Source organism: Meriones unguiculatus, chromosome 16, assembly GCF_030254825.1.
Source record: "Meriones unguiculatus strain TT.TT164.6M chromosome 16, Bangor_MerUng_6.1, whole genome shotgun sequence".
Lineage (NCBI taxonomy): Eukaryota > Metazoa > Chordata > Mammalia > Rodentia > Muridae > Meriones > Meriones unguiculatus.
This window is the reverse complement of record NC_083363.1, coordinates 24,530,222-24,556,927: the sequence shown is the minus strand read 5'-3', so window position 1 is coordinate 24,556,927 and position 26,706 is coordinate 24,530,222. Positions and strand designations below refer to the sequence as shown.

The 26,706-nt window shown below is 50.6% G+C and overlaps 1 protein-coding gene across 1 annotated transcript in view; it reads right to left on the bottom strand.

Annotated features, from left to right (window-relative positions):
- Window positions 1–26,706, bottom strand: part of Adamts14 (ADAM metallopeptidase with thrombospondin type 1 motif 14) — a 71,400-nt gene that overhangs the window by 18,394 nt on the left and 26,300 nt on the right. The window contains exons 4-12 of the mRNA XM_060369482.1: window positions 26,508–26,698; window positions 13,489–13,572; window positions 12,825–12,972; window positions 10,702–10,807; window positions 8,936–9,079; window positions 7,872–8,004; window positions 6,575–6,688; window positions 4,901–5,049; window positions 1,585–1,760 (exon numbers count right to left, since the gene is read on the bottom strand). Of these exons, the coding sequence (XP_060225465.1) occupies window positions 1,585–1,760; window positions 4,901–5,049; window positions 6,575–6,688; window positions 7,872–8,004; window positions 8,936–9,079; window positions 10,702–10,807; window positions 12,825–12,972; window positions 13,489–13,572; window positions 26,508–26,698 (1,245 nt within the window). The remainder of the gene's footprint in view (window positions 1–1,584; window positions 1,761–4,900; window positions 5,050–6,574; window positions 6,689–7,871; window positions 8,005–8,935; window positions 9,080–10,701; window positions 10,808–12,824; window positions 12,973–13,488; window positions 13,573–26,507; window positions 26,699–26,706) is intronic.

Sequence of the window (26,706 nt, the reverse complement as noted above, 5' to 3'; positions counted from 1 at the left end):
TTTTTTGCTTTTTGTTTGTTTGTTTGTTTGTTTGTTTGTTTGTTTTGGGACAGGGTTTCTCTGTGTAGCCCTTGATGTCTTGAAACTTGCTTTGAAGTTTTAGGCTGGCCTCGAACTCGGAGAGAGATCTGCCTGCCTCTGCCTCCCAAGTGCTAAGATTAAAAGTAGCCAGCCGGGCTACCAGGTCAGTTTTTGATTCCCTTAGATAGGATGCTAGTATGGAGTCACACTACCTAAGACCACTTTAGAGAACCTGCTTGAGTCAGATTGCTGATGGGGTGTGGGTGTGGAGGTTTTCCTTCCAGATGAGGAACAGGGTCCTCCCAGTGGACCCAGAAGGCAGCCGTCTGGGCAGCTGAGAGCCTCAAAGGAGTACTGAGCTCTCCAGAGTGGGAGGGAGCCAGGCAGAAGGAAGGTGCTGCCTGCTCCTGGCCACTCCAGCTCTGGAAGGGCATTGCTGAGAAGCCCTGCACGGCAAGGCTCTGAAGTCCCTTGCAAATTGAGGAATATGCCATAAGCCTGAGCCTGGGAGGCTCGGGGTGCCGAGGTCAACCCAGGCTTGGGAGGACACTGTTCTCACAGGAGCTGCCTGGGGTCCAAGAAGCAGGAATCACTGCAGAGGCTAAACACTGCCAGCCTCAGGCCTGAAGAGCCAGGCATCCTGGCCATTCCTGCTCTAATGCTACTCCAGGACATCTCTCTAAAAATACATGAAAAACTGGGCATTGACCTCAGTGTGGCCCCCACATCAGAGCCTCCAAGTCCCAAAGCCCGGGTCTGTGCCAGGGCAGCCAGGGGAGGGGAGTGGTTGGGGGGAAGTGGCAGCATAAGGAACCCCAGGTTCCTACCCACCTACTTCCAATGACCTCCGGCACCTGCCAAATGGATCCCTCGCCCATGAAATCTAGAAGCATGGCCTGCAGTGGGCTGAAGGTCCTCTGGACACGGTACTACACTTCTGGAGAATGCTGCAAAGGCCCAGGGGCTGCATAGCAGGCTTTCCCCAGGACTCTGAGGCAAACTCCGGGACGAGAACTAAGCCTTTACCCACCCCTTCCCCTCTCTGTTCCACCCTTCTCCCCTCCCACCTCCCTCCCTCTTGTTTTTGAGACAGCATCTCACTATGTATCCCTGACTGCTTTAGAATTCTCTAGATAAACCACACTGGTGTTGAACTCACAGAGATCTGCCTGCCACTGCCTCCTGAGCGCTAAGATTAGAGGTGTATGCTGCTGCATCTGGCTAACTTTTTCTTAAATGTTCTGTTCTCTTTTCTTATGCAGGTAAGGACATATATCTGAAGGGCACCCACTCAACCCCAGCTCTGGGACCAGCTCTCAGCATCCCTTCAGAGCCCCCCCCACATACACACACAAGCTGCTTGCCTCATAAGCACGCAGGGATGGCCTCCACCATCCTGATAGTGGCTCCAGAAGTACACAATACAAAGGCCTACCCAAAGGACTTGGGCTTGGATGAGTCTGCCCACCAGTTCCCTGTGGAACCCCAGGTCCTTGGGCCTCAAAAGGTGGGAGAACAGGAGTGGGCACATGTTCAGAAGTTGGGCAGAGCAGGGCCACTCACCATCGTCAGGCTCATAGGGCAGCCAGCTGTGCTTGGCATTCTGGTGGGTATAGTAGGAGTTGCGTTTGGCACACTGTTGGGCCCGGAAGTCCTCGTAGGGCCCAGGACAGTCCTCGCTGTTGCAGATCTGGTACTCAAACATGGGCCCTGTGCACGAGCGGCCTCCATAGGCTGGACTGCAGTGGCAGAGAGACATAGTGATGGGGCTGGCCAGGAAGGCTGCGAAGACAGGAGCTTCCTACACAAGACCCGGGACAGCTCAGTAGAGGCAGGAGACCTACCTGAGATTTCTCAGCCCAGTAGTGACCTGCAGTGTTCGGGCTACTGACCTCAGGGCCTTCTGAACTCTCTCTCTCTCTCTTTCTCTCCCCTTTTCCCTCCCCCCTCTTTCTTTCTCACGCTTTCACTCTTTTACTCTTCTTTCTTTCTGTCTTCCTTCCTTTTTTCTGAGCCATGTAACTCAGGCTTGCCTTGGACTACATATATGAGGATGGCTTTGACCTTCGGATCTTCTAGCCTCCCACTCCTAGAGTTGGGATTACAGGTGTCACCACCGTACCCGATTTGTATAATGTTAGGGATTGAGCCCAGGGCTTCATGCTAGGCAAGCACTCTACCAAGTGAGCTACAACCAAAGCCTCTTCATGCCTCTTCCTCCCCGATGCTTTCACCTATAAAAAGAGAGCTAGCTCTTATCTCCCGAGAAGGGGGGTAGAGGTGGCAGGAGACAAATGACAGACAGATGAGGCTAGCCCTCTCCACCAGTCAGTCATCAGTCTTGCTTATTCTTTAAATTCCTTCAGTCCTTACTGCACACTGTGGAGGCATGGATAAAGAGTTCCCCACATCCACTTCCATCTCATAGCCTAGTACACTAAAGAGTAACCAAAGAGACTGGGATTTTGAGCCAGAAGAGCTGACATGCAAGTCCTGACCATTCAGCCTTGGTTTAGTCACTTGGCTTTGCTGTGTCTTGATTTCCCCCTTGAAAAGTGGGACTGTCATAACTCACCTCCTGTTGTGACAAAACAGGAGAGTTGAGCCACAGATACTTGTCCCCATTAGGCCAAGAGGATTAGAAAAGACTATCGAAGAAAAAAAAAAAAAAGAAAGAAAAAGAAAAGACTATCGACAGTGGAGCTGATGAGATGGCTATGTGGTTAAGAGCACTGGCTACTCTTGTAGGTTCAGTTCCCAGCATCCACATGCTGACTGGCAACTGTCTATAACTCTGGTTCCCAGAGATGTGATGCCCTCTTCTGGCCTCTTCAGATACTGCAAAGACCCAGTACACATACATACATGCAGGCAAAACATAAATCTCTTTTAAAAGATTATTAAGTAGGCGGGTATGGTAGCACCTGACTATAATCCCAGCACTTGGGGAGGCAGAAGCAGGCAGATCTCTGTGAGTTCAAGGCTAGCCTGGTCCACAAAGTGAATCCAGGACAGCCAAAGCTACACAGAGAAACCTTGCCTCAAAAACAAACAAACAAACAAACAAATAAACAAATAAACTGGGTTCAATAGCACACACCTTTAATCCTCAGCACTTGGGAGGCAGAGGCAGATGGATCCCTATAAGTTTCCAGCCAGCCAAAGCTTCCTAGTGAGACAAACAAAAACTATCAATGTCAAGTACTCACGTATAGGAGGTAACGGTGCCCTGCTGGGACTCTAGAACTCTCTAGGCTTTCCACTCTCATAGCATCCTACACACGGGGCTCAGGACAATTCCTAATAGCAGCAGCTTTGCCTCTGGAGGACTTAACCTACGCTCCAGCGCAGAGCACACATTCCATTCTATTTAAGCCTCATTTTAAAAAAAGCTATTGTTACAGGAAACTTAAAAAATGGGAGCACTGGTCAAGGGGATAACTTGCTGGCAAATGCAAGGTGGGTAAACCGAGGGGGCACCACAACACCTTCCCACCAACCTGGCTTTTGTGTTGACTGTCATTCGTATAAGGTCAGCATGGTTAGCGTAGATGCTGGTCGCTCTGGTGACAGTGAGGCACCAGTCCTTGCAGGTAAACAGTATGCCAGCAATAAGCACTATTTTTTCTCTTTCTGCATGTGCATGAGTGGGTAGTGTGCATGTGTGTATGTGTGGTCACAGTGTATGAATGTATATGTGTGTGCATGTGTGTGGTGGCCCATTGGGTGTCCTCCTCAGTGTCCATTTATTCACTGAAGCAGGGCCTCGTGTTGAACCTGGCGCTTGCGGATTCTGCCTAGTCTTCCTAGCCAGCTTTCCCTGAGGAATCCTGCATCTCCATCTCCCAAATGGTAGGATTATAAGCAGCCATCACACTTGCCCAGCTTTTTTTTTTAATGGTTTATTTATTTTTATTTTATGTGCATTGGTGTTTTTAACCTACATGCATGTCGTGTAAGGGTATTGGATATCCTAAAGCTGGAGTTACAGCCAGTTGTGAACTACTATGAGTGTTGGGTCCTCAGGAAGAACAGCCACAGAGCCATCTCTCCAGCCCCCAGACTTGCCCGACTTTTATGTAGGTTCTAGGGAATCCGAACTCTAGTCCAGCTTATATTATGACAAATAGTTTACCACCAAGCCCCAAATGACTACTGTCTCTGAGGGCTCTGGACCCACCGTGGCCCTGTGACCTATTATTATGAATGTTCATTACGCCACTTGGTGCAAGGAGGGCCTGTCCGGAAGTCGCTAGGCCAGTGGACTCACGGCAGCTTCAACCAGGTTACCCATTCCTCATTAGCGAATGAGCAAGCAGTTTAACCCTGGGAGATGAGGAATATAAGGAAATGGGGCTTGAACACTCTACAGCCATGAAGGAGGGGAGAGGATTCTACCAAGATGACAAACAGGGACAGACAAGCGTCTCCCCAGAACACTGAAGTGAGGAATTGGCAATGCTGGTGTTAGGAGAAATAAAAAATTAATAAATGACAGGAAGTTTTGCTTGTGTGACAGAAGGCAAACCTGTAACACATTGAAACTAGTGTTTACTCAGAGTTTGACCAAAGGGTTGGGGTGGTGGGAGACAGAACCTGGCAGTCCTGGGGCCACCTAGTTTTTCTGGGGACTCCTCTGGACATGACAACTCCAGAAGCTGTCCCTGGTACATTTCTGAAAGTCTGCCCAATGGCTCATTAGCAAATGCAGGTAGGAGAGACCTTTGCTCTAACGTTCTGGGTCTTTACCCGGGAAACGTGACTGCCTCTGGGGGTTGCTCTCTGCGTCCTGTCTCCCTTCCGCCTTCCCCTCGAGTGTCTCTCCCAGGTAGGTAGTACCTTCTACCCTGCCTGCCTTAACTCAGGCCACCACACTCACGGAGGATTGTCACAGCTCCGGCTTCGAGATCGCACTCCACCTCCACACGACCGAGAACACGAGCCAAACTTGGTCCAGGAACTCCAGCCTCCGTCCTGGCCGTAAGTCTGCTCCGGCGACTTCCAGATGCAGTGACCTTTGAAGCACCACTGGGGTGGAGTGGAGGGCATAGGCTCACCTTGAGGCTCCACAGTGAAGCCTGCAACAAGCCTTGGGGCACACAGCAGAGCTGATGGATACCACAGCAAGCCCAGAGCAAGCGAGCCATGAAGAGACTAGCCTGGGGAATGAGTTGTATAGGATCCCAGCCCTATACCACCAGACAAAGGGCAATGCTGGTAACAGAACCACAGTGAACAGTGCTGGTAACAGCACACACAGCCCTCCAGAAACAGCCGACATCAATGAGACTCATGATGACAATGAATGGGCCACCATTTCATGTACCACTCTATCTGGCATGGATGGGGCTAAGAGGGAAGAAAAGACAATTGTTCCACCCTATCTGCAGCTGATATGTACCTTAAAATGCCTCCCTAGGGACCAAAAACCCATGTACAAGCCAAGCCTATGGCCTGTGGCCTGTGGCCAAGGAATAGACACATGGAATCTGAAAAGCCTAAATTTGAATCCCAGCTCAGCTATTTTGCAATGTGTGTGACCACTTCACTTTGCTGGACCTCAGTTTACTTATCAGTGAAATGGCCCTAAGAATGGCAGTCACAGAGCTGGGTACCCAGACAAGGTCTATGGTGACCCTCTTCCCTTTCCCAGAGGATATTGGGGTGGGAGGAGGACACAGAAAAGGTTTCTGGATGCTTCTTAAGAGAGGAACTGCTCATCTTGGAATCCTGTAGGGATTCCAGAAACCTGAGCTTCCCCCCAAACATTTGAGTCAGTCTTTAGGGTCCTGAGATGTTTAGAGTAAGGTGTGACATATACATCCTAGGAATCAAATTGTACACATATTGAGTATACAATCCAATGTCTTCACAATCCAGATGTACATATCCTTTACCACAGTTAACCAGAACATTTCACCACCACCTCCACCACCACCTCCAAACTCCTCTCTGCTCCACTGTGGTCATCTTCTACTCTAGGGGTGTTTTTAAAGCTCCCCTGAAGATTTCAACATGTAGCCAAGATGGATGCCCACTGGCTAACTCTGCAGGCAGGGCTGTGACTGGGGAGGACCCAGGACTTTAAATAAGGCTGCTTAGGGCTCTCAGACCTGCCAGGGAATTCTTTGTACAGTGCAGTCACAAGGAAGCAAACACACTCAGAAACACATGAAGGGCAGGTTGTGGAAGAGGAGAGAAGATTGTGGGGTGGGGAAGAGGCAGCCACAGAGCAGGGAAGTAGGTAAAATAGCTGGAATCCTCCCTTTACCTTCCTCTGTCAATCACTCACTGACCCCTTCCTTAACCCATCTGGAGTTCAGTCATCTCATCTGTGTAATGATAGGAAGTGAGCAGGCTCAAGTGACTATGCTAAACCAGGCTTGCTGCAGAGGCCAAGAGAGAAAGGCCAAGGTGATAGGTCATGAGAAGACTCTACACATGTGGACCATCCATAACACATAGGAGCAGTGCCCTGGCACCTGTACCCATGCCAGTGATGAATGCTCTACACCTCCTGAAAGCCACTTCCTCCACAGCCCCTCACAGGTACCTTGCCTGGTGCGCACTCTGTCCCATCCAGTGGTGGCCCCTTCTTGGTCTTGCAGAAGTATGGGTTGTCGGGGTGGCTGCACCACAGCTGCTTGCAGGGCTCAAAGGTCCTGAACTGTGGGGCAGGGGATGGGGTGATAGAGAGAAAGGAAGGCGTAGTGGATGTTGGTTTCCAGGATGCTGATAAGTAACCAGAACCTCATGTACTATCAAACTTCGCTAAATGCCAGTGGTTCTAGGGCCTCCTCTGTGCCCCTTCCTGTGGTCTGTGGGCCCCAACCCCCACATAGCTCACACACTGTCCTATCACTGACCTTTACAGATACCACTTGGAGGCTCCAGAGGTCTGGGTCCAGTATGTCCCTGGTCCTTGGGCATGTGGGGCATGAACTTGAGACTCCCCCATATCATTCTAATATGGACACCCAGTGAGGTCAGAGGTCAGTCACCTTGTGCTCCAGATTGGAGACATGCCCCAATATCATTACTACTCTCTTAGCATCTCCTCTAAGGCAGACAGGTATCCCACAGATACTTAGAAGCATTTGGGCACTGAAGTCTACACCCTGCTCTTCAGCCCCAAAGCAGTGTTGTGTCCCCATGTGTCCTAGAGCATGAGAAAGGTAACCATACAAGGGTTCCATGTTACCAAACAGGGCATCCTATCCAGAAAGTATGGGCAGGATTATCTGGGTGGAGGTACAAAGTACTAGTGTCACAGAAGCCTGTTCTTCAGATGTCCCTACCCTGAGATGTCCCATTGTGTGGGTCTCTTCAGGGTAGGTGAAGCTGGCCCCCAGCATTAAGGGTTGAACTTGCCCTGTCTGGAAGAGTAGGATCAGGGTTATGTTCTCTGGCTTCTATGGCCTCCAGCAGGAGGATGGGGACATGGGAATGACCCCATAGAGAGGTGACTCCAGGCACAGGCTTAAGGAGATAGACCACCATGCCCCACCAGTGTCCAGAGGCAGGAACTCTCTCCTTACCCCTGGTCTGACCCCCTGAGCTACCTCACAAGTAAACTCCTCAAGGGACCCGAGCAGCCAGGGCATCAGTGGCTGCTCACCCTCTCTGCCCCACTCCTCCCATCCTCTCCCAGCCTGAGCCCTGCTCACACCTCTGCATACACATGGCCTGCAGGTGGGACTGGATGGAGTCTTCACCCTGATCCCACCTCCACCTCCCAGTGGCAGGAACCAAGCCAGCAAGTGCAACCTTAGGCCCACTGCTGGCAGGGTTGAAGGTATCTGGGAAAGGAACAGCCTGGGTCACACTACCCTGGCACCCATCCTACTCACAGCCAAGCAGGTATGGTACCCAGTGCCAAAGTCAAAACGGCACTGCTCATCCATGGAGTAGTCAATCCCAGGCAGTTCAGGGGGCTCGGGCCAGGTGCGCTCAAAGGGGTCATCAAGGAGGCAGTCATAGGAGCTGCAGTGGGGACAGGGAAAGTGAGCCAGCCCGAGGGTTATAAATCACAAGCCTTCCCTTCCCAGGTTGGCGCTTTTATGCACAAGGAAGGCCTACAGGCCTTTGTGCCCGCTGTCATGGGCCCCAGCTGCCCTGTCTAAGGAGGATGGACTCTCACAGCATCCCTCTTCCTCGGTGGCTGTCTAGCAGGAGGATTCTACTTACGTCCACAGGCAAGGGCACCAAGGCCTCACTAAAGAATTCAGGGTGGATCAATTCCAGATTCAAGGAACGTCCCTTGCCCTGTCCTGCAGGGGAGGGCCAGGGTTATCTCCCCTGGTGACTGGCCTCACAGATACAGCTGATGGCTGGCTTGGGGTGCTGGTTTTGCCCATATGCACTATGGATAAGATTAGGAGTGGACTTGTGGACAATTTGAGGGCACACTGTCTGACTCAAAGTGGATCCACCATGCAGGAGGTGGGCTGGGTAGGCAGTACCAGCCAGCTGCTATGGAAGGCCAGTGACTAGTATCCCTGTCTCTGTCTGTTGTCTTATCCTTCACCTCCTTGTGCTCTCCTCACATCCCTTCTCTGGGGCCCTGGGGAGCTGAAGTTACCCTAGATTCATCTGCAGTGGGGTGTTATTGACATACTTAATGAACCCAAATTCCCAGGCCCAACCTCCAGGGCATTCTGATTAGCAGCTGGGCAGGGCAGGGGAGCCTGGTTCTTGATAGTACTTGGGTGCTTTTGGTCCCTTGGTCACACTGAGATGGGAGCCTCACTAAACCATCTGTGTGCTATTGGGGGTGTTACAGGCCAGGCGAGGGCATGGGGGCTAGAGACACAGAAAGATGGGGCTAGGCAGGAGGGGTGAAGGCAGGACAGAGTTCAGTGTGTGTAACCGTGGCTTGCCCACCCATCCCTATCTTAAGGCAGAGGTGACCTACGGCAGGTAGCGGCTGAGCTCCAGCTTGCTGCAGCGGGACCAGTGGAACCGGTGGAAGGCAGCCTGCACCAGGGGCGCCATGACGCTGCCCAAGCTGGTCTCGTCATCACAGCCATTCCCCTGGCCATCGTGCTCCATGCCAAGCCTAGGGGGTAGGGAAAGTCATGCTGTGGGTCCTGGCCCTGTGAGGAGAGGCAGACGGACCTAGAACAACAGACCCTGCCTTGACCAGGAATTCAGACTGGGCCTGCTAGCCTCCGTTTCCTGACCATGCCTTTTCTCCTCATTTGCTCCCCCTGGAGACCTACCCTTCCTTCAGACCCTATCCACATCCTTCCAGCTCTTAAGGATGGCCCAACTGTGACACTACTGGCCACTCACCTTCCTCATTCATTCACCCCCTCTTCCCACCATTCCCACAGTGCAGCCTATCCAGGCCTCTGGACACACCTAGCCCACAGGCAGGACAAGGGGGCATGTTCACTCTTATCCTCCTGTACCCCCATGTGGTTGGCACCAAGCTGGCAGGCCCATCTCTGGGAGCATTGCCAGCTGGGTAGAAGGTCCCTGGAGGGGCTTCTCTTGAACAATATCACCTCCATCTGCCACGTCCATGGCTTGGCCTCCAAGGCAGGGGCCACCTACTCTGCTATCAACCACACTTACATTGCCCCGCCAGAAAGCCTTCTGCATGCAAGGACCGGTCTCATTAAGTCCAATCTAGTCAACCTCACTCATCAAATCCCTCGCTGTGTGAACTTTTCAAAACTCTCCCCAATGGATGGGAGGGTGGCGCACTCCTTTAATCCATCACTTGGGAGGCAGAGGCAGGCAGATGTCTGCGTTTGAAGCCAGCCTGGTCTACATAGCTGTGCCAAGCTAGTCAGGGCTACATAGTGAGAGCCTGTCTGAAACCAGCCAACCAACCCTCCTTCTTCATAGAATTCTGCACATAGTAGGTACCCATGAGAGTTTAAATTTAAAACTTTGCTCTTTAAACTGATATGCAAGACTAAAGCCCAACACTCCCACTTTCTTAAATACTGCCAGTGACTTCATGCGCCCTTGAACACTAGACAGACATGGCATAGACCTGTAAGCTCAACGCTGCCTCTTTGCAGGGACCTCTACTGAGCAAACAGTGGGTATCTCTTGCCCTTTACAGCAACTCAAACAGCACATAATAGGTGCTCAAGAAATACTGAATGAAGTCAGGTGAGGTGGCACACATCTACAACCCCAGAATTCGGGTAACCTGACACAGGAGGATCCAGAGTTCAAGGAAATCCTAGTCTGAGACTAGTTTGGTCTATATGAGACCCTTTCTCAAGAAACAGCACACAAACAAACAAACAAAAAAAAAAAAAAACAAATACTGGTGAGGGAGTGAATGAAATAGGAACAGCATTTGAGCTGGCTGCCAGTCCCACCTGGCTTACTGCCTGGGCTCAAAGTGTGCCTGTTTATGGTGATCTCAGGCCAGTCCCTCAGGGAATACAAGCCAGGTTGAGCTGAAAGGAGGGATGGCAAAGGGAGAGACCACCCAGACAGCAGGTCCCACCTATGACAGGCATTCTGCCAGCAGCCTGACAAGAGCCAGGGCACATGTGGTCTCCACAGCTATGGGCATTGCCTCCTGCCATGGGCAGATATCACGTCAGTGACAGAATCTGGCCTTGGCCTTTTACTCTTGGGCCCTCTCTAAGCTCAATACTAGACCCACAGCCATAGAGCCACTCACAAACATCCCCTCCTCGTGCTACTTACACATGTCCTGTCTCATGAGCCACCACAAAAGCTGAAGAGAAGCCATCCTCGTGGTTGAGGGCACAGCTTCTTAGGGGGTGACACATACCAGTGACGGGTGCATACCCTGCCAGGGAGAAGAAGAGAGGTCACAGGCAGGTGAACTGTGGTGTGCTGACCTGTGCACACAGCCTGAAATAAAGACATCCAAAAATGGTGGGTGTTGGAGGTTCCTGAAGAAGAAAGGGTCTCAAAAATCTCTGCCACCATGTCTTAGAATAAGGACTTGCTCTTGGTCTATGGTATGCTGTGTACTAGATGCAATGTTTCGGAACAAGTAAGACTTCCAAGTGAGGCCCAAGCCTACACATATTCTACTTCTGTGAGTCAGTCAACAAACTGAGAACATTTTCTATGTAGAGGTCAAGGATGGTGCTGTGGGGAGCCAGGTACAATGGCACCTGTCTGTAGCCCCAGCTACTCTTGAGACTAAGGCAGGAAAGACCACATGAGTCCAGGACTTTGAGACCAGCCTGGGCAACATGGAGAGAAACATCTTAATGACAACAAAGAAGGGGAGGGAGAAGATGAGAAGGAAGAGAAGGAGGAAGGAGAAAAGGAGGAGGCGGGGAGAGGAAAAGGAAGAAGAGAAAAAGGAGAAGGAAGAGGAGAAGAAAAAGATAGAATAGACACCATGGGAAAATCAGAAAATAAGAGCACACCCCTACTCTCAACACACCCCATCATTAAGGAGGATCTAATTCAACAGGGAGATGGGGATTGAGTACAGGTGTGCCTGAGGACTGCAGTTCAAGGATCAGGGTTCTAAGAAGAGGTGAGGAAAGGAAAGGAAAGGTCCTCCTGGAAGGTTCAACAGGCCCAGGGAAAGAGACCAAGGGAGTGACTTCTGAGGGCCACCAAGCTGGAGAACAACTCTCCAGAGTTTGGGGATGTGCAGGCAAAAGTGTAGATGGGCTACCCAGAAAGGCCTGTGAGATAAGGGTCTGCCTTCAGAGACGCCTCTAGGGCTAAGGGCTGTGGCTCGGGGCTTAGGCCTAAGCTGAGTTAGCAAGAGACTGTGCAGCTCATCCCACGTGGAAAAATAAGCAACCAAAACAGACCCCAAATGCAGCAGGAGTGCAGGCTGCGGCAATCTGGAGGTGGGGATGTCCTTGCCTGGGCCTGCCGTGACTGGAGAGTGACTGGACTTCTAATCCATCTTCTATTTTGACAGGTTTGGGGAGCACAGTGTGGCAGTGTGAAGAGCACAGCAAGAAGGGGAATGGGGCCTCTCAGCCCGTCACTGGGTGGTTAGCGCCAAATGCCATGCTGTTCTACACATGTGTCAGTCTGTGTCTTGTGTGTGTGTGTGTGTGTGTGTGTGTGTATCTGGGTGTCTGAGTGTGACTGTACATAAGTGTACAGTGTCTCTGTATGTGCACATGTCTGTGCATGTGTATGTACATATGTGTCTATAAACATTTGGGACCTGGTGGTTCAGACAAGCAGCCCTTGGGTAGGCTAGCTAGCTCACTCCTTTCACCATTAAACTAGAAAAACACCCAAAAGCCCTCAACACGAAATCCAGAGAGCCAGTGTAGCCTCAGGTCTGTCTCCTGCCTAAGGAGAGGCATAAGCAAGTCTCTTCACCACCTTGTGCCTCAGTTTCCCAATATGGGAACTATGATCAAAGCTGCATGCAAACAGATGCTTATAGTTGTCAGTATGTCTGGACTCCTGTGTACCCGTCTACCCACTGAGCAGCTGGGAAATGGGGAATGGTGATTATTACCTCCCCACCCCCATTTGCAACTTGGGAGAATCCAGGAACTGAGAACTCCTAGGTCCATGGGATGGCATGGGGCATGGGTTTCCTTTCCTACACGATCTCCCCAAGACTGGAGTGTGCAGAAGCATGGCTAAGGTCTCTGAGGTCTTCAAGCAGCTGGGGGCAAGAAAAACAGCACAGGCAGGCGGCAGTCAGGACTGAGACAAAGCGAGGTGCTTTCCCTGGTCACAGTCCTTATGTTCCAAGCCTTACCCTTCTGTCCATCTAGGTCCTGTCCCCACAGAGAGAACTTTGCCCCAACTTTAAATCTCCACTTCTGCCCTGCAGGCCGCTCACATGTGGCCATCTTGCATACCTGAGGGACCGAAGTTCTGGCGGGTGAGGAAGATGACGTGGTCATGGTGTTCAGTGTGGCTAGGGTCCTGGCGCTGCTGGGAGTGGGCCCAGCGACACACCTGCTCCAGGCTGCGTGCTGGGTTCCCTCGCTCGATCAGGCTCAGGGACTGCGGGGCCAGGAGGCCAACAATGGAAAGGTCAAGGCCCTGAACTCCAGGTAAGGTCTCCTTAGAGGGAGGAACACTGAGGCCCGGGACAGCAGCGCCTCTCCTAGAGGTCACCAGCTGTCTCACCTGGCTGCTGGCCACCGCCCTCCCACACTAGTGCTCTCCAGGCACTGTTCCGCACCTGTGCCCACCAGAGACCTAGGGCATACTCCTTCCAGTCTCTACAACCTGCAAGACAGTCAACTGTGCTGAGCACTTCCCTACACTGAACACTCCCTCAGGCAGTCTCGGCATTGGGCAGCAAGGGAAGCAGGACTCTCTCCCCATTTTGGAGAAATAAGCTCCTGGTTTAAGGCTGTAGAGGTCAGCATCCCTAAGTTCAAATTTTAAGTTCAGCAAAGACAGGACTCTCCATCACTCCCCACCCCCGTTGCCTCCTTCCAAGCCGCAGTTCTGACGGTCTCAGGGTTCTGAGTTTGTCCTCCTCCCTGGACCCTCCGGTCAGTGGGGGCTCACCTGTCGGTAGCCCACCATGATCAAGCGGACAAGGGCAATGTTCACATGGGCTCCCAGTGAGGCATCATGGTAGATTTCATCCACCTACAAGAGAAGCACAGCTCAAAGGTAGCAAATTTCCCTGAGGGGACCTAGTGCGCACCGCACATCGGGCCAAACATTTCACCCCTCCATGACCTTTTCCAACAGGCCTTGCCTTTCCTACTTTACCAAGTAAAGAAACTGAGGCTAGCGGAGCATGGGTGGTGCATTCCTTTAATCCCAGCATTTGGGAGGCAGAGGCAGGCGGATCTTTGTGAGTTCATGGCCAGCCTGGTCTACAAAGTGAGTTGCAGGAAAACTCTGTCTCAAAAAAACAAAAACAAACAAACAAAACAGGATGAAATAATACACGCCTTTGTAATCCCAGTTTCCCTATAAGGAGATGGGAGATGGAGACGGAAGAATCCCACAAGCTCTTAGACCAGCTAGCCTGGTGCCTGCATCATGAACGATGAAAAAGACCCTCTCTCAAACAAGATGGAAATCGAGGACCAGCATCCCAGATTGCTGCATGATCTGCCATGCACGCACACCCCACCCCCACCACACCACACACTCACACACCCCCGAAGCTTTCCTAAAAGCTTAAAAAAACAAATAAAACATTTCACTGTAAACACACACAGAAGAAAACTAAATCACCTAGCAACTAAGTATATAATGACCACAGTCAACAAGCTTCCTGCCGCACGCACATGCCTGTGTACTAGTTTACAAAGCTGGGGTCACACTTAACATATCGTTTGTGTTTTGCTGGCTTCATGGAAAATGTTCTGCATCTTTAACTGTGAGTGGTGGCATCTGCATAGAGTGTGCCATCGATGAGGTGACTAACATCCTAGATAGCAGTTGAGAGTCTTAGGAAGAAATCTTTTCCTCAGCCACTCACTGTTGGCAATAATAAAGCAGCTACTTAAAGTCTAGGGTTCAAATCCCAACTTTGGGTTTTTTTGTTTGTTTGGTTGGTTTTTGGTTTTTTGAGACAGGCTTCCTCTGTAGCCCTGGATGTTTTGGTCTCATTTTGTAGACCAGACTGGCTTTGAACTCACAGAGATTTGCCTGCCTCTGCTTCCTGAGTTTTGAGATTAAAGGCGTATGCCACCATTGCCCAGCTTTTAACTTTTTAATTTTATGTATATGAGTATTTTGCCTGCAAACATGTCTGCATATAAGGGTGTGCAGTTCCCACAGAGGCCAGAAGAGGGTCCCCTGGGACTGGAGCTACAGAGATGCTGCCTGTCCAACCTTGGTCCTCTGGAAGAGCAGCTAGTGCTTTAACCCCTGAGCCATGGATCCAGCCCCTCACCTCTGTTTTGTTTTAATCATTGAGCTGGCTTGGAGCAGAGCACGAAGCTCCTTAGAACCTGTTTCTTTTTCTGCAGAATGGGAATTAAAATGGCAGTTAGAGGGTTGTCCTGTATAAATGTCTGGAAACCACAGGCTAGCCACACAAGCCCAGAGGTACCATCAGTCAGTGACACTTAATGGTCCCTCTAACTCCTCCCTAAATGGCTTCCTGGGAGCTGGATGGTTTCACACCTGCCCTTGTCTCGCCATTTCTGTCTCCTGTGCCCTTTAGACATCAGTTCTTTCTCACTCATATGGAAAGTAACTAACCTACCGGCTGTGAAGGGGCAGCTGTCCACAAAACAGAGAAGAGCCATCCTTCTAACTCCACATGTGTGAGTCCTACAGGGAGGGAAACCCAGAAGGGAAACTGGAGACCTGCTGGGCCAGCAAAGGATGAAACCAGGCTGTGGGCCCAGAGCCATGAATTAGAGGCTGCCTACAGCACAGAGGCCAGGCCCAGCCTGTCCTCTCAGTGCCCAGAGCTGGCAGTGGCCCCTGTATATGCATGTGCAAACCTCAGAGCAGCCAGCTTTGGGCTTCTGCCATCGGTTTTCCTGGCGCCTGTGTCTGAATCCAACTGAGTACTGAGACCAAAGCCTAGTGCCTGCTATGGACAAACAGACCCTGCCAATCACCACCACAAGACATGATGAAAAAGCCCAGGGTCCAGGGTTTCCTCCCACCTCCAAAGCAAAGACTTCATAGAAAGAAAGTGTTTCATTGTCTAGCAAAGGCAGTTTCCTCAACCTATACCCCACATGCCTGAGACTTATCCTAGGGAGACTGCAGCCCCTATCAGCCACAAAATGTCAACCTCATGACACTTTACGGATAACTTATAGCGACCTGCAAGGTGTATGAGCCTGTACGTATGTCTGTATACCAAGTACATACCTGTTGCATGCAGAAGGCAAGAAAAAGCATTGTATCTGTGGGACTGGGGATACAGACAGCTTTGAGCAGCTATGTGGCTGCTAAGAATCAAACCCAGGTCCTCCGGAAAAGCAGCCAGTGCTCTTAACCACTGAGCCATCTCTCTAGCTCCCAGGAAAAGTGACTCTTCTAAAAACGTATTTATTTCTATTTTGTTTATTGGTGTTTTGTCTGCATGTATGTCTATGTGAGGGTGTCAGATCCCTTGGAACTGGAGTCACAGACAGTTGTGAGATGCTATGTGGGTGCTAGGAATTGAACCCAGTCCTCTGGAAGAGCAACCAGTGCTCTTAACCACTGAGCCATCTCTCCATCCCCATGAGAAGTGACTCTTAACCTAACTTTCCAGCCCCTCCAGCACCAGGACACAGCCTTTCTTCTACACATGGACTCTAAGGTGACCCAAGGGTGACAGGAGAGGCACATACCACTCAACCATATCACAGCTTGATCCAGGGACAAAGAGAAGAGAGAAAGAGAGACAACTGGGACATTGAAGTTGGAGAATATACTCGGTCTGGGCATCCGGAGGGATGCCTGGGTCCCTCCAGACATCTTCTTCCATGTGTCCTTTAGTAGGGTGGGTTGCTGAAGATACTGTCTGAATCCTGCATGTGGCAGCCAGCCCCTGTGTCAGAAGGCTTTGCACCTGCAGGCTTAACCAACTGTGAACTGAAAATCTGAGAAAAACTGTTTATGTGAAACACATGTTTGTTTTTCTCTTTGCCACTATTGCCTAAGAGATACAGTCTAGCAGCTATGTGCACAGTGCTTAGATTGCATTCGTTGTTCAAGTCATCTAGAGGGTAGGAGAGATGGCTCAGTGGCTAAGAGTACTGGATGCTCACCCAGAGAACCAGCATTCAATTCCCAACACCCACATAGCAGCTCATAACCATCTGTAACTCCAGTTCCAAGGGGTTCAACTCCTTCTTCTGGTCTCCATAGGTAAGGCATGCATGCAGTACACAGACATGTATGCAAAACAGCCATTCACAAGAAATAAAAGTGAATCTTAAAAAAAAAATAGAATCAAAGTCATCTTGAGTCTGTAAATAACCTGAGGGTTCTGCTGCTCAGTGGTAAAATGCTTGTTCAGCACACGCAGGGCCCTGATTCAGTCCTGTCCTGGTTTGCTTTTGACTGCTATGATGAAAACCACAAACAAAAGCAACAAAAGGGCTTATTTAAGCTTTATATCCCAATCACAGGAGATCATGAAAGGAGGTTGGGGCAGGAACTCACTGTAGAAGCAGAAGCAGAAGCCATGAAGGAACACTGCTTCCTGGCTTTCTCCTCATGATTTCCTCAGCTTGCTTTCTTATAGGACCCAGGATCACCTGCCCTGGGTGAGGGCTCTGCCCTCCCCCATCAATCATTAATCAAGAAAACACCCCACACACTTGCTTACAGGCAATCTGATGGAGAGGTATATTCTCAACTGAGATTCCCAAGGTGAGAAAAACAGCTGGGACAAAGGTCAGGGTGGGAGAGACAGAAAAGAGGGCAGTCAGGAGGTTGAAAAGGTTACAAAGGGGGTTCGGGAGTTCAGGGTAGGGGTCTTAGAACCGATTCCATTTGGACACTGAGGAGCAACCTTACCCATTTCTGTCACTTGCTGAGCAGGCTAAATCTACTCATTAAGGCTTCCAATGACCCTTGTTCCAATTGCCACCCAGCTTAGGATACTGGCAGACAGGGTAGACCCTGTCCTCCCAAGCTCCCTGGTTCTCTGGGCCCTGGCATGCTCACCTGCATGTACCCTGCCAGCCTTGGCCCTGGAGACTGGGAGCTCAGAGGTGATTTAGCTGGAACTGCCTCAGTGCTCTACACAGGCCAGAGAAGTGACTGGGTAGGGCCACCATATTGGCAGAAACTGGTCCTGCACACGGTACCACAGCCAGGGGGTGTGGCTATCTGGCAGGCCCAGGAACCTATCCTCTCTGGGACACATTTACTGGGACCCCCTGACATGCCCACCCATGGCCTGGCCCAGCACCCTCAACCTACCTGGCTGTGGAGAAAGGTAGTCAGGGGCAACCAGAAATTACTTCCCATGGTTGGGCACAGAATGGTCACCACAAGACGGGCTGTCAGGGCAGGATGCACAGTGCATCTGGCTTCCTTGCTTCTTACCTCTAAGCCAAGTTCAAGGCCACCTTTGCCAGGTCTCCTAGGTTAGGGTTTGACATCACCTATTGGCCTGAGATAGCCAGTGGGTGTGTACCAGAAAAACAAGCAAAGGTCAGGATGCTAGCCAAGAGGAGACAAAACAGCAGAGAGGAGAGGGGAAGAGAGGTGGAGAGGCTGGGGCGGGAGGGGTGAGCTGCTGCTCCCAGAATAACTACTGTGTGCCAGGCTTTGTTACCACCTTCCTACCTCACCTGAGAGAGCTCTTCCCCTCTCAGAAGCAAGAAACAAGATTCTCTTTCTTTCATTCATTCGTTATTTGTCCTTGCTTGTTTGTGGTGTGTGCGTGTGCCCCGTATACAAGTGCACATGTATACAAGTGTTCATGCTAGAGGAAGACATGGGGGTCTGCCTTCCCAGTCTCTGCTTTATTCCCTTGAAACGGGCTCTCTCTCACTGAAACTGAACCTAGGCTGGCAGCCAGCAAAGCCCCAATGGTCCTCCTGTCTCTCATTCCCATAAGGCCCTGTTCTGCTTTTCATTGCGTATCAGGGATTTGAACTCAGGTCCTCATGCTTGCTGTAATCACTAATTTTTATGTCAATCTGACACATGCTATGGTCATTTGGGAAGAGAGAACCTCAAATGAGAAAATGCCTCCCCCCCCCCCCGATTGGCCTCTAGGCAAACCTATGGGGGCATTTTCTTAATCATTGATTGATGTGCGGGTGAGTCATCCAAGGGTATGTAAGGAGGTTGAGCAAGCAATGGGAGCAAAGCCATTAATAGCGTAGGAACCCTGCTTCAGTCCCTGCCTCCTCTGATGGACTCCTCCTCTGATGGGGAAGTGTAAGCTGAAATAAACCCTTCCCTCTGCAAGTCACTTTTGGCCAGTGCTTGCAGGTTGTGCACGAGGCCTGAAGAAACACAGCATGGTACGGCACTCAGTAATCCTGGCTCTTAGGAGGTAGGGGCAGGAAGACCAAGAGTTCAAGGTCATCCTTAGCGACCTCCTTTGTTAAAGCAAAGGAAGGAGGGATGGGGGAGGAGAAAGGGAGTGGGAGGAAAAGGGAGGGAAGGATGGGAGACCCAAGCTTCTGAGAAACTAAGTAATTTCCCAAGGACCCCCAGCTGGGGAGTGAGAAGCCCAGATTTAAACTGAGGTCTCCATGACTCCGTGGTCCCTATTTACACTTAGGGACAGAGCGTTTCTGGGTGACAGTGAGTGGGCTTCCCATAGCCCAGTACAAAAGAAGAGAACTCGGAGGACAAAGCCAGCCATTTCCCTGCACGCAAGGCCTGAGCAAGCCGAGGGCGGCACCGAAGGAGACAGGCAGAAGCTGAACTCCTCCTGGGCCAAGGCTGCATTCTGTCCCAGCAGCACACAGCACCTCGAGCTCTATGTCCTCAGGCCTCCTTTCAGAAACGTGGCTCCTGGGAGGGTAAGTTCACACAGATACCCTGTTGCCCAGTGATTGCCAGGCCCATCGATGTGAGCCGCACTGTAGGGAGGATGTGGAGGGCTGGCTGAGCTGTGATGGGGAAGCCACAAAAGCACCATGCTTCTGAACGCAGCAGCTTTCAGAGGGATAGGCGTGGAGAGAAAGCCCTCTTCTGTGACAAGAAAGAGTAAAAAAGACGATGCCAGGGGAGGGGACAAGGGGCATAGGACAGGATCCTATGCTTCTGAGCTTTCTGAAACCTTTTCCCAAAAATCTCCCCTCTCCCCAAACACACAGCCTGATTTCTAGGTCACAGAAGGCTTCTCAGCTTGCGAAAGAGGGTGGGGCTGGGTTTCCCAGTCCAGTGGACAGCAATGCAGCACCCAAGCTGTAGCAAAGACCCCTTCCCTAGCCCACAGCTCTGTGGTATGAGAACTCCACTTTTTCAGACTCTGAGCCTGAGGCAGGGGAGCCCCACCTTCAGTTTGTGGCTGGAGAGGTAAGCCAGGTCCCCAGGAGAACATGAGAGGGCTGTAGGCAGCCTTGCCTCATTCCACGCCAACACCAGCCTCTCTTTGGCAGAGCTGGGCCAGAGAGCTCCATGGACAGTGTCAAGCAATCTGCACTTTCTCTTGCCTGAGGGACAATGCTTAGAGGAGCTACAGCTTAGACTGTCCACTTCTGTCAGAGGGCTCAGGCAAGTTTCAAGCTGTGAGACAAGAGTAGGGACAGTGGAACCTAAGGCTGCCTGTGCTTACACAGAGAGGCAAAGGCATAAACTGCCACTAAGTGCTGGCCCAGCCCCCGAGGGCCCTCCCTGCATCACCTCCCTTCCTGAATCCCAGCAAGCCTCCCAGACAGAAGAGGCAGCCCTGCTTGCCGGCCTGCTTGCTTGTTTTTTCAGAACTTCATACATGTAAACAATGAAATATGACATCTATTCCCCATGTCCCTCCAACTCTCCTCATGCTCTCGAAACATATTCTCTCCCAAATTCGAGTCTCTCTCTCTCTCTTTTTTAACTCACTAAGTCTTGTCAGTGCGGCTCCTATGTGCATGGGTGTGGGGCCATCCTCACAGAACGGGTGTCATTGGACACATCTTTGATAAAGAATGAGTCTCCATTCCCCTGTGACTATCCATTGCCACTACTCCTCAGTATGGAGTGGGGCGGGGCCTGAAGATCATTGGCCTGCCCTGTCTGTGTGTGGATTTCAACTGGCTTGTTCTTGTGCAGGTCTTGTGCAAGTAACCACAACTGCAGTAGTCCATGTCTGGAAGACAGCGCTTCAAGGCACTCCTCCTGCATCCTCCATCTTACATTTTCCTCCACCTCCTCTTCTGAGATGTTCCCTGCGCCTTGGTAGTGGGGGGTTCATAAGGAAGTCGTGGTGAGGGTTGAGCACTCAGTGTTGCCCTGTCAGCACCGTGACCAGGCATCATCTCCCCACCGACTGCCACCCTTTGCAAAAGGAGCTACCATGACCAGGGTTGAAAGTGGCCCAGGTTTGCCATCACCAAGAGCCATGTAGGTGTCATCAACCCTGTTTTCCTGTTTTCTTTCTAATTACAGGTTGAAATCCTAAATCTGAGCTCTAATTTCCAGATTTTTTTTTTTTTTTTTTTTTGGAGTGCCAGTGTTAACATTATAAGCAGAAAATTCCACACCTGGGCTTATAATGGGTCACTGTCAAAAATTCAGGTGCACTAAAAATATCGTGTAAAACCACCTTCTGGCTATGTATCTTAGGTGAACATAAAACATGTGTGAACTCCATGTTCAGACTTGAATCCTCTCCCCAAGATTGCAGCTGCTGATATGCAAACATTCCAAACCCTAGATGCTTTGGTCCCGAGCATTCCAGAGAAGAGACTCTCTTCTTGTAAGGTTTGCAGAGAAGCAGGGACGGCTTGCCAAAGTAGTAGGGGCATCCCATGCATCCTGTACCCACCTTTTCCCACTACCAGCATCTTGCATAGTCTGGTTAAAACTGTCAGGATGAGCTAAGCGACACTGGCATGTAATTATTAATTCAAGTCTGTGTTTCATTCTGCTTCATGCAGTGTCTCCCTAACATCCTATTTTGCTGGGGAACTCTCACCCAGGATATAATAATGAATCAACTCATACATTTGCCACAGGTTTTCAGTCCTTCCTGGATTTTGGTAGCTTTAATGATTTTGTGAAGAACTACCCATAGACTTTAGAGACAATCCATCAATTTGGATGTACCAGATATATATATTTTTTTCCTTTTCTTTCAATTGTACAGGGATGGAATAGGCAGGGTTCCACTAGGTAGCCCAGACTAGATTTAAACACCCATGTCAGTCTGTCTCCCTGGGGCTCAGCCTGACACACACACAAGTTGTTGGGCCTGGACCCAACATCTTGTCCCCTCAGTTAGAGCACACTTTGCCAAGATTCCACACTTCCATTTATGCCTCATCAGCAATCCCTGCCTCCAGTCACCAGAAAGTAGGTGAATGGAGGATGCTGAGCTTTCTAACTTGTCCCCTGGCCCAAGCTCAGGACCATGACCTTATATTTCAAAGGGCTGGTGTGGGCTCCCAATGAGTGGTGTCCCCCATCTGCCAATCAGCACACAGTAGGGGATGTGGTGTCTCCACGGCTCCCCTGAGCCTAAGGGCTGGCCTGCACAGCGCCCCTGGGATCAAGCTGTTTGGCCCACGTCGCGTACAGGTTGTTTGTGCAGGGTGGCTCCAGGAGCACAGGGACAGACCCACCCAGCCCAACAGAGTCCTTTTCATCAGTCCACAATGCTCAGCATTTATCCCCCAAACCTGTTTATGAAACACAGTAGCCTTGATGTCCCAGGCAGGCCTGCCTGCGTATAAACAGAGGCACGAGGAGGCCTGGCAAGTCCAGGGCTCAACACTTCCTGCCTCCTAAACTCAACGTTTGGAACCCACTGTGCACTTCTGTGGTGTGGGGGACAAAGGGGGACAAAGGCCCAGCTCTCAGAGCCTGGGCTTAGTCAATGGCATCTGTCAGTTTACAATGATCTTCAGCTTTGGGAGCCCATTACATCATCCCAGAAATAGAATGTCGGAGTCTCCTCTGTGGTTGATAAAGTGGAATGCTATGTGCATAAGTGCTCTGGGGACAGTAGTGACCTCTTCACTCATTGCTAGCACGTGTTTTGTACCAGGGAAGGTACATCTGTGCTTTCTACTGGGGTGAGAGCTGTTTCCTCTCAGGGTGGGAAGGCTTAGAAAATGTCCTTAACTGCATGCATGTGGCAACAGGGGCAAATAGCTCAGAGTTTGGGCTTCACCTATCACCATGGACAGTTTGACACTGGTTGGGCAGCTGCCTCATGCACTTTTGAGATACTCAGGGGCTTCTCCAGCCTCTGCCCACGAGATGCTGACAGCATCCACCTCCTTCAGTTGTTATAACAAAGAGATACAGCCGAAAGCTGGGTGCTCCTTCTTTGATTCCTTTCCCTTCCTTCATCTCTCTCCCAAACACTCCAGTTTTTTTGTTTGTTTGTTTATCTTGTTTTTTTGCTAAAAGTTAAAAGCAAATCCAATTCAAGGCTGTGTGTGTGTGTGTGTGTGTGTGTGTGTGTGTGTGTGTGGTGTTGGGGATGGACCCTGGCTCCTGCCCACACCTCCTGCACATTATTCGGGTGGGAGCCCTGATCCTCCCTTCCCCACAGCTGCCTGTCAAGTTCTGTTAGTGGCAGCAGAACAGAAAACATAAACTTTGGAATCAGGCAGATCTTGGTTTAAAGCCTGGCTCTGCCACTTGCTTGCTGTGTAGATTCTGAACAGCTTGCTTAGCTCCTCCCAGCCCCGGAGGTAATGGATGTGGCCCCGTAAGGCTAAGCCAGCTGCAAAATGCTCAGACTGCCACCTGCCTCTTGGGCCTCTGCCTTCGCTAAGTCCCTTCACTATCCTCCGTGAAGCTGTGGTTCTCCTAGGGTACTGAGGCTGTTTGTGCAGCCAGACTGAAGCTTTGAGGATGAGAATAAGTCTCTGTTGACCAGCTCCCAGCAGATACATCCTGCTAAATCGTGAAAATAACTACTCATATTTTAGGGACTTAAAAGGTTCCTTAGTACTGAGATTTGAAGAAGCTATAAAGAAAGAGACAAGGAAATGGGTAAACTAAGGCACAGAGAAAGTCAAGGCATCCAAAGTCTACATCCCATGAGAGAAGAATGAAGAGGGAGCCCCTGTCCATCACCTGTAGCTGCAGATCTTTCTAAGTGGATGCAGAATTAACCCGATAGCAGGCTAGGCTTGGCATGAAAGGCCTGCCACTCTCCATCAGGATTTCCATGGTTGATGGTGACTGACTCACTCCTCATCCCACCCCAGCCCCCATACACTAGCACAATAAAAGCATCCGTTCTGGCAACCAGCGATCCTCCATGACCCCCCGCAGGCCAGAGATAAGGCCTCAGGTAGGCAGAACTTCAAGGCAAAAGGAAAATGACACCTGTGTACTTGGGTCCATGAAGTTTCCCCAGGGTGTCTGTGCTTCCAGCATCCGGCTAAATAAAAGCTTCACACAATGGAGGGATGAGCGGTGTGTCCCATGGGGGGGGGATGAGGCTGTCTGTTGCCCATCTGCCCACCTGCAGGGCAGGAAGTTCTCTGCTCAGGGAAGTCAGAGCCACACATAACCTGTTTGCCTTGGTGGCAGTATATGGAGACAATCCCTTAAGTCACAGCCTGTGTGGGTGCCAGGAGCCTCCTTACCAAGATGAATGATTCCTAGCCAAGGGGATAAGTCATAGGTTAGGGGTCAAGGGTCAAAAACCAGAGCACATTTATTGGTTACACCAAGCGAGCCAGAGTAGGCCGTGGGCCTTATTTGTCTGACAGTAAAATACGGATAAAGTGGAGAAGGGCCTGGGAGAGGAGGGCAGCAGGATGCTGGCCTCCGCACACCTAACCACCATGTCTGAGAAAGAACTTGCCATCCCTTCTCCACCCCTCCAATGGCATTCTCTTACAGCTCCCGATCTGAGGGGCTTACCAGATCCTTCTGAACTCATCACACCTCTCTAAGCAAGTTTCAAAGGGACTCTGGCCTTTGGAAAGGAATGGTCCCTTTATGAGTCATCCAAAGACCTCTTCCTCACCATTGGATGAGGTGATGGCACAGGCTATAATCTCAGCATTCAGGAGTGAGATCAAGGCTAGCCTGGCCAAGTTATCAAGAGCCCATCACAAAGAGTAAAAAGCAAGGTGCTGGGTGTCAGAGCTCTATGCCAAGCTCTAGGTTCAGTTCTCCAGCACAACAAAAAGGAAAAGGAAGAAAAGAAATGCCAGCTTATCTAGCAAGATCTGCTCTCAAGACAACAGGGCCTGGAGAAACTGTGCAGAGGTTAAGAATACTGTTGCTCTTAGAGAGGACCCAGCACCCACAGTTCCCAGAACCCACATGGTGGCTCACAACCATTCGTAAGTCCAGTTCCAGGGGACCCGGTGTCCTATTCTGAACTCTTAGGGCACCAGGCACACATGCAGTGCACAGACAGACATAGGCAAAATGCCCAGAAATATGCAAGAAAATAAATAAATCTAAAACAACAAAAATGCATGACTTCTTACCGTTTTCAAGGGAAGCCCAAAATCTGACTGGTGACCAAATTCCTGCCCATCCTCTGATCATCCCACCACCTTCCTAGTCATACTGCTTCAGCCTAAACCTCCCGGTTTCCCCTCTGCCACAGCTCCTAAGAGCAGGTCTGCCATTCTCTGGTGACTTGAACTTACCCCTCACATCCCAGAGTCCACACACATGGGTCCCACTGTAAGCAATGACATCAGTGATACAGCAGAAGGTCAAGACCCCTCCAGGACATACATGCATGTCCTTGGCACAGCTCCTGAACTATGGGGACCCACCTTGAATCCCAGAGTGGTTAGAATACTTTAAGATGAAAATATCTCTAGTTGAACAGATACAGCAAGGAACCTCTTAGAACTTCCCTTACTGAAACAGCAACAATTTGTAGGAAACTGGGCCACAGAAAATCCCCTTGAAGAGGTTTACACCATAAAAACAGACCCTTGAAGGCTGTCTGAGTAACAAACACAGACTTCTTCATCTCCATTTGCTCTCCTTCTTTTAAGAAGCCCCATTTAAGGGGCTGGAGATGGCTCAGCAGTTAAGAGCACTGGCTGTTCTTCCATATGGACCCGGATTTAATTACCAGCACCCACATGGCTGTTCCAGAGGATCTGACCCTCACACAGACATGCATGTAGGCAAAACACCAATGCACATAAAATAAAAATAATAAATAATTTTAAAGTACTCAAAAAAAAAAAAAGAACCCATTTGAGCATCTGAGAGATGGCTCAGCAGGCAAGCTTGCTGCCAAGCATGAGGCTCTAAGTTCAGTCCATGAAACAACTCCCTACAGATTGTCCTCTGAGCACCCCACCCCTCTAGCACTCTGTAAAACACACACACACACACACACACACACACACACACACACACACACCACTCACAATATAACTTTAAAAGAACCTGTTTGACCTAACCAAAATTTTCCATTTAGGTCATTCCTTTGAGTGACTCATTTATCCGAGTTATTCAAAGTAACACCCCTACCCCACACCTGAGGATCTGGAAAACTGTTTCTACTTGCTTGTCTGTCTCAGACACAGGACATAAAAAGGGAGAGAAGGAATCCCCTGACACACACAGCTGGGTCACAGTCACGGAACACTAGCTGGCAAAAGGCTTTGAGTGGACACAGTAGCACTTGGATCCCACCCCACTAGGGGCCAGCAAGTTACAGCTGGTCCCCCACGGACACTATGACGCCCAGCAGTGTAGTCCTAGCTGGACCTTCAGTTCATAGACATAGGCTGAGCAGTCAATACTCCAAGGGGGAAGGTGTATCACATCCATGGCCATCCTCACCCCCTCTTCCTGGAATTCCTTCATGTGGCCCAAGCACCTGCTAGGCTAGAAGGAGCCACATAGAGGTGACCAGCCGGACCTGCAGCCCTCACGCTTTCCCAGGCTGTTACAATCTGTCACTCCTCTTCATCCTCTCTGAGGACCTCCAGGCCTGAGACATCAGCACTGGTAGCAGCCCACCCACCCCACCCGGCGACACTCACGATGTTCATGAGCGTGAGCACGTAGTTCTGCGTGTGCTCCCTGCCGTGGAAGCGAACCACGGAGTCATCCACTGCCAGCAGCACCTCGATGCTGTAACTGCCAGGCTTGGCATGTCGCCGCTTCCGCTCTGCGTCACCCAGCTGATCCCCCACCAGATCCAGCACGTTGGGAAGGTCACCAAGGCCAAAGGCTAGAACC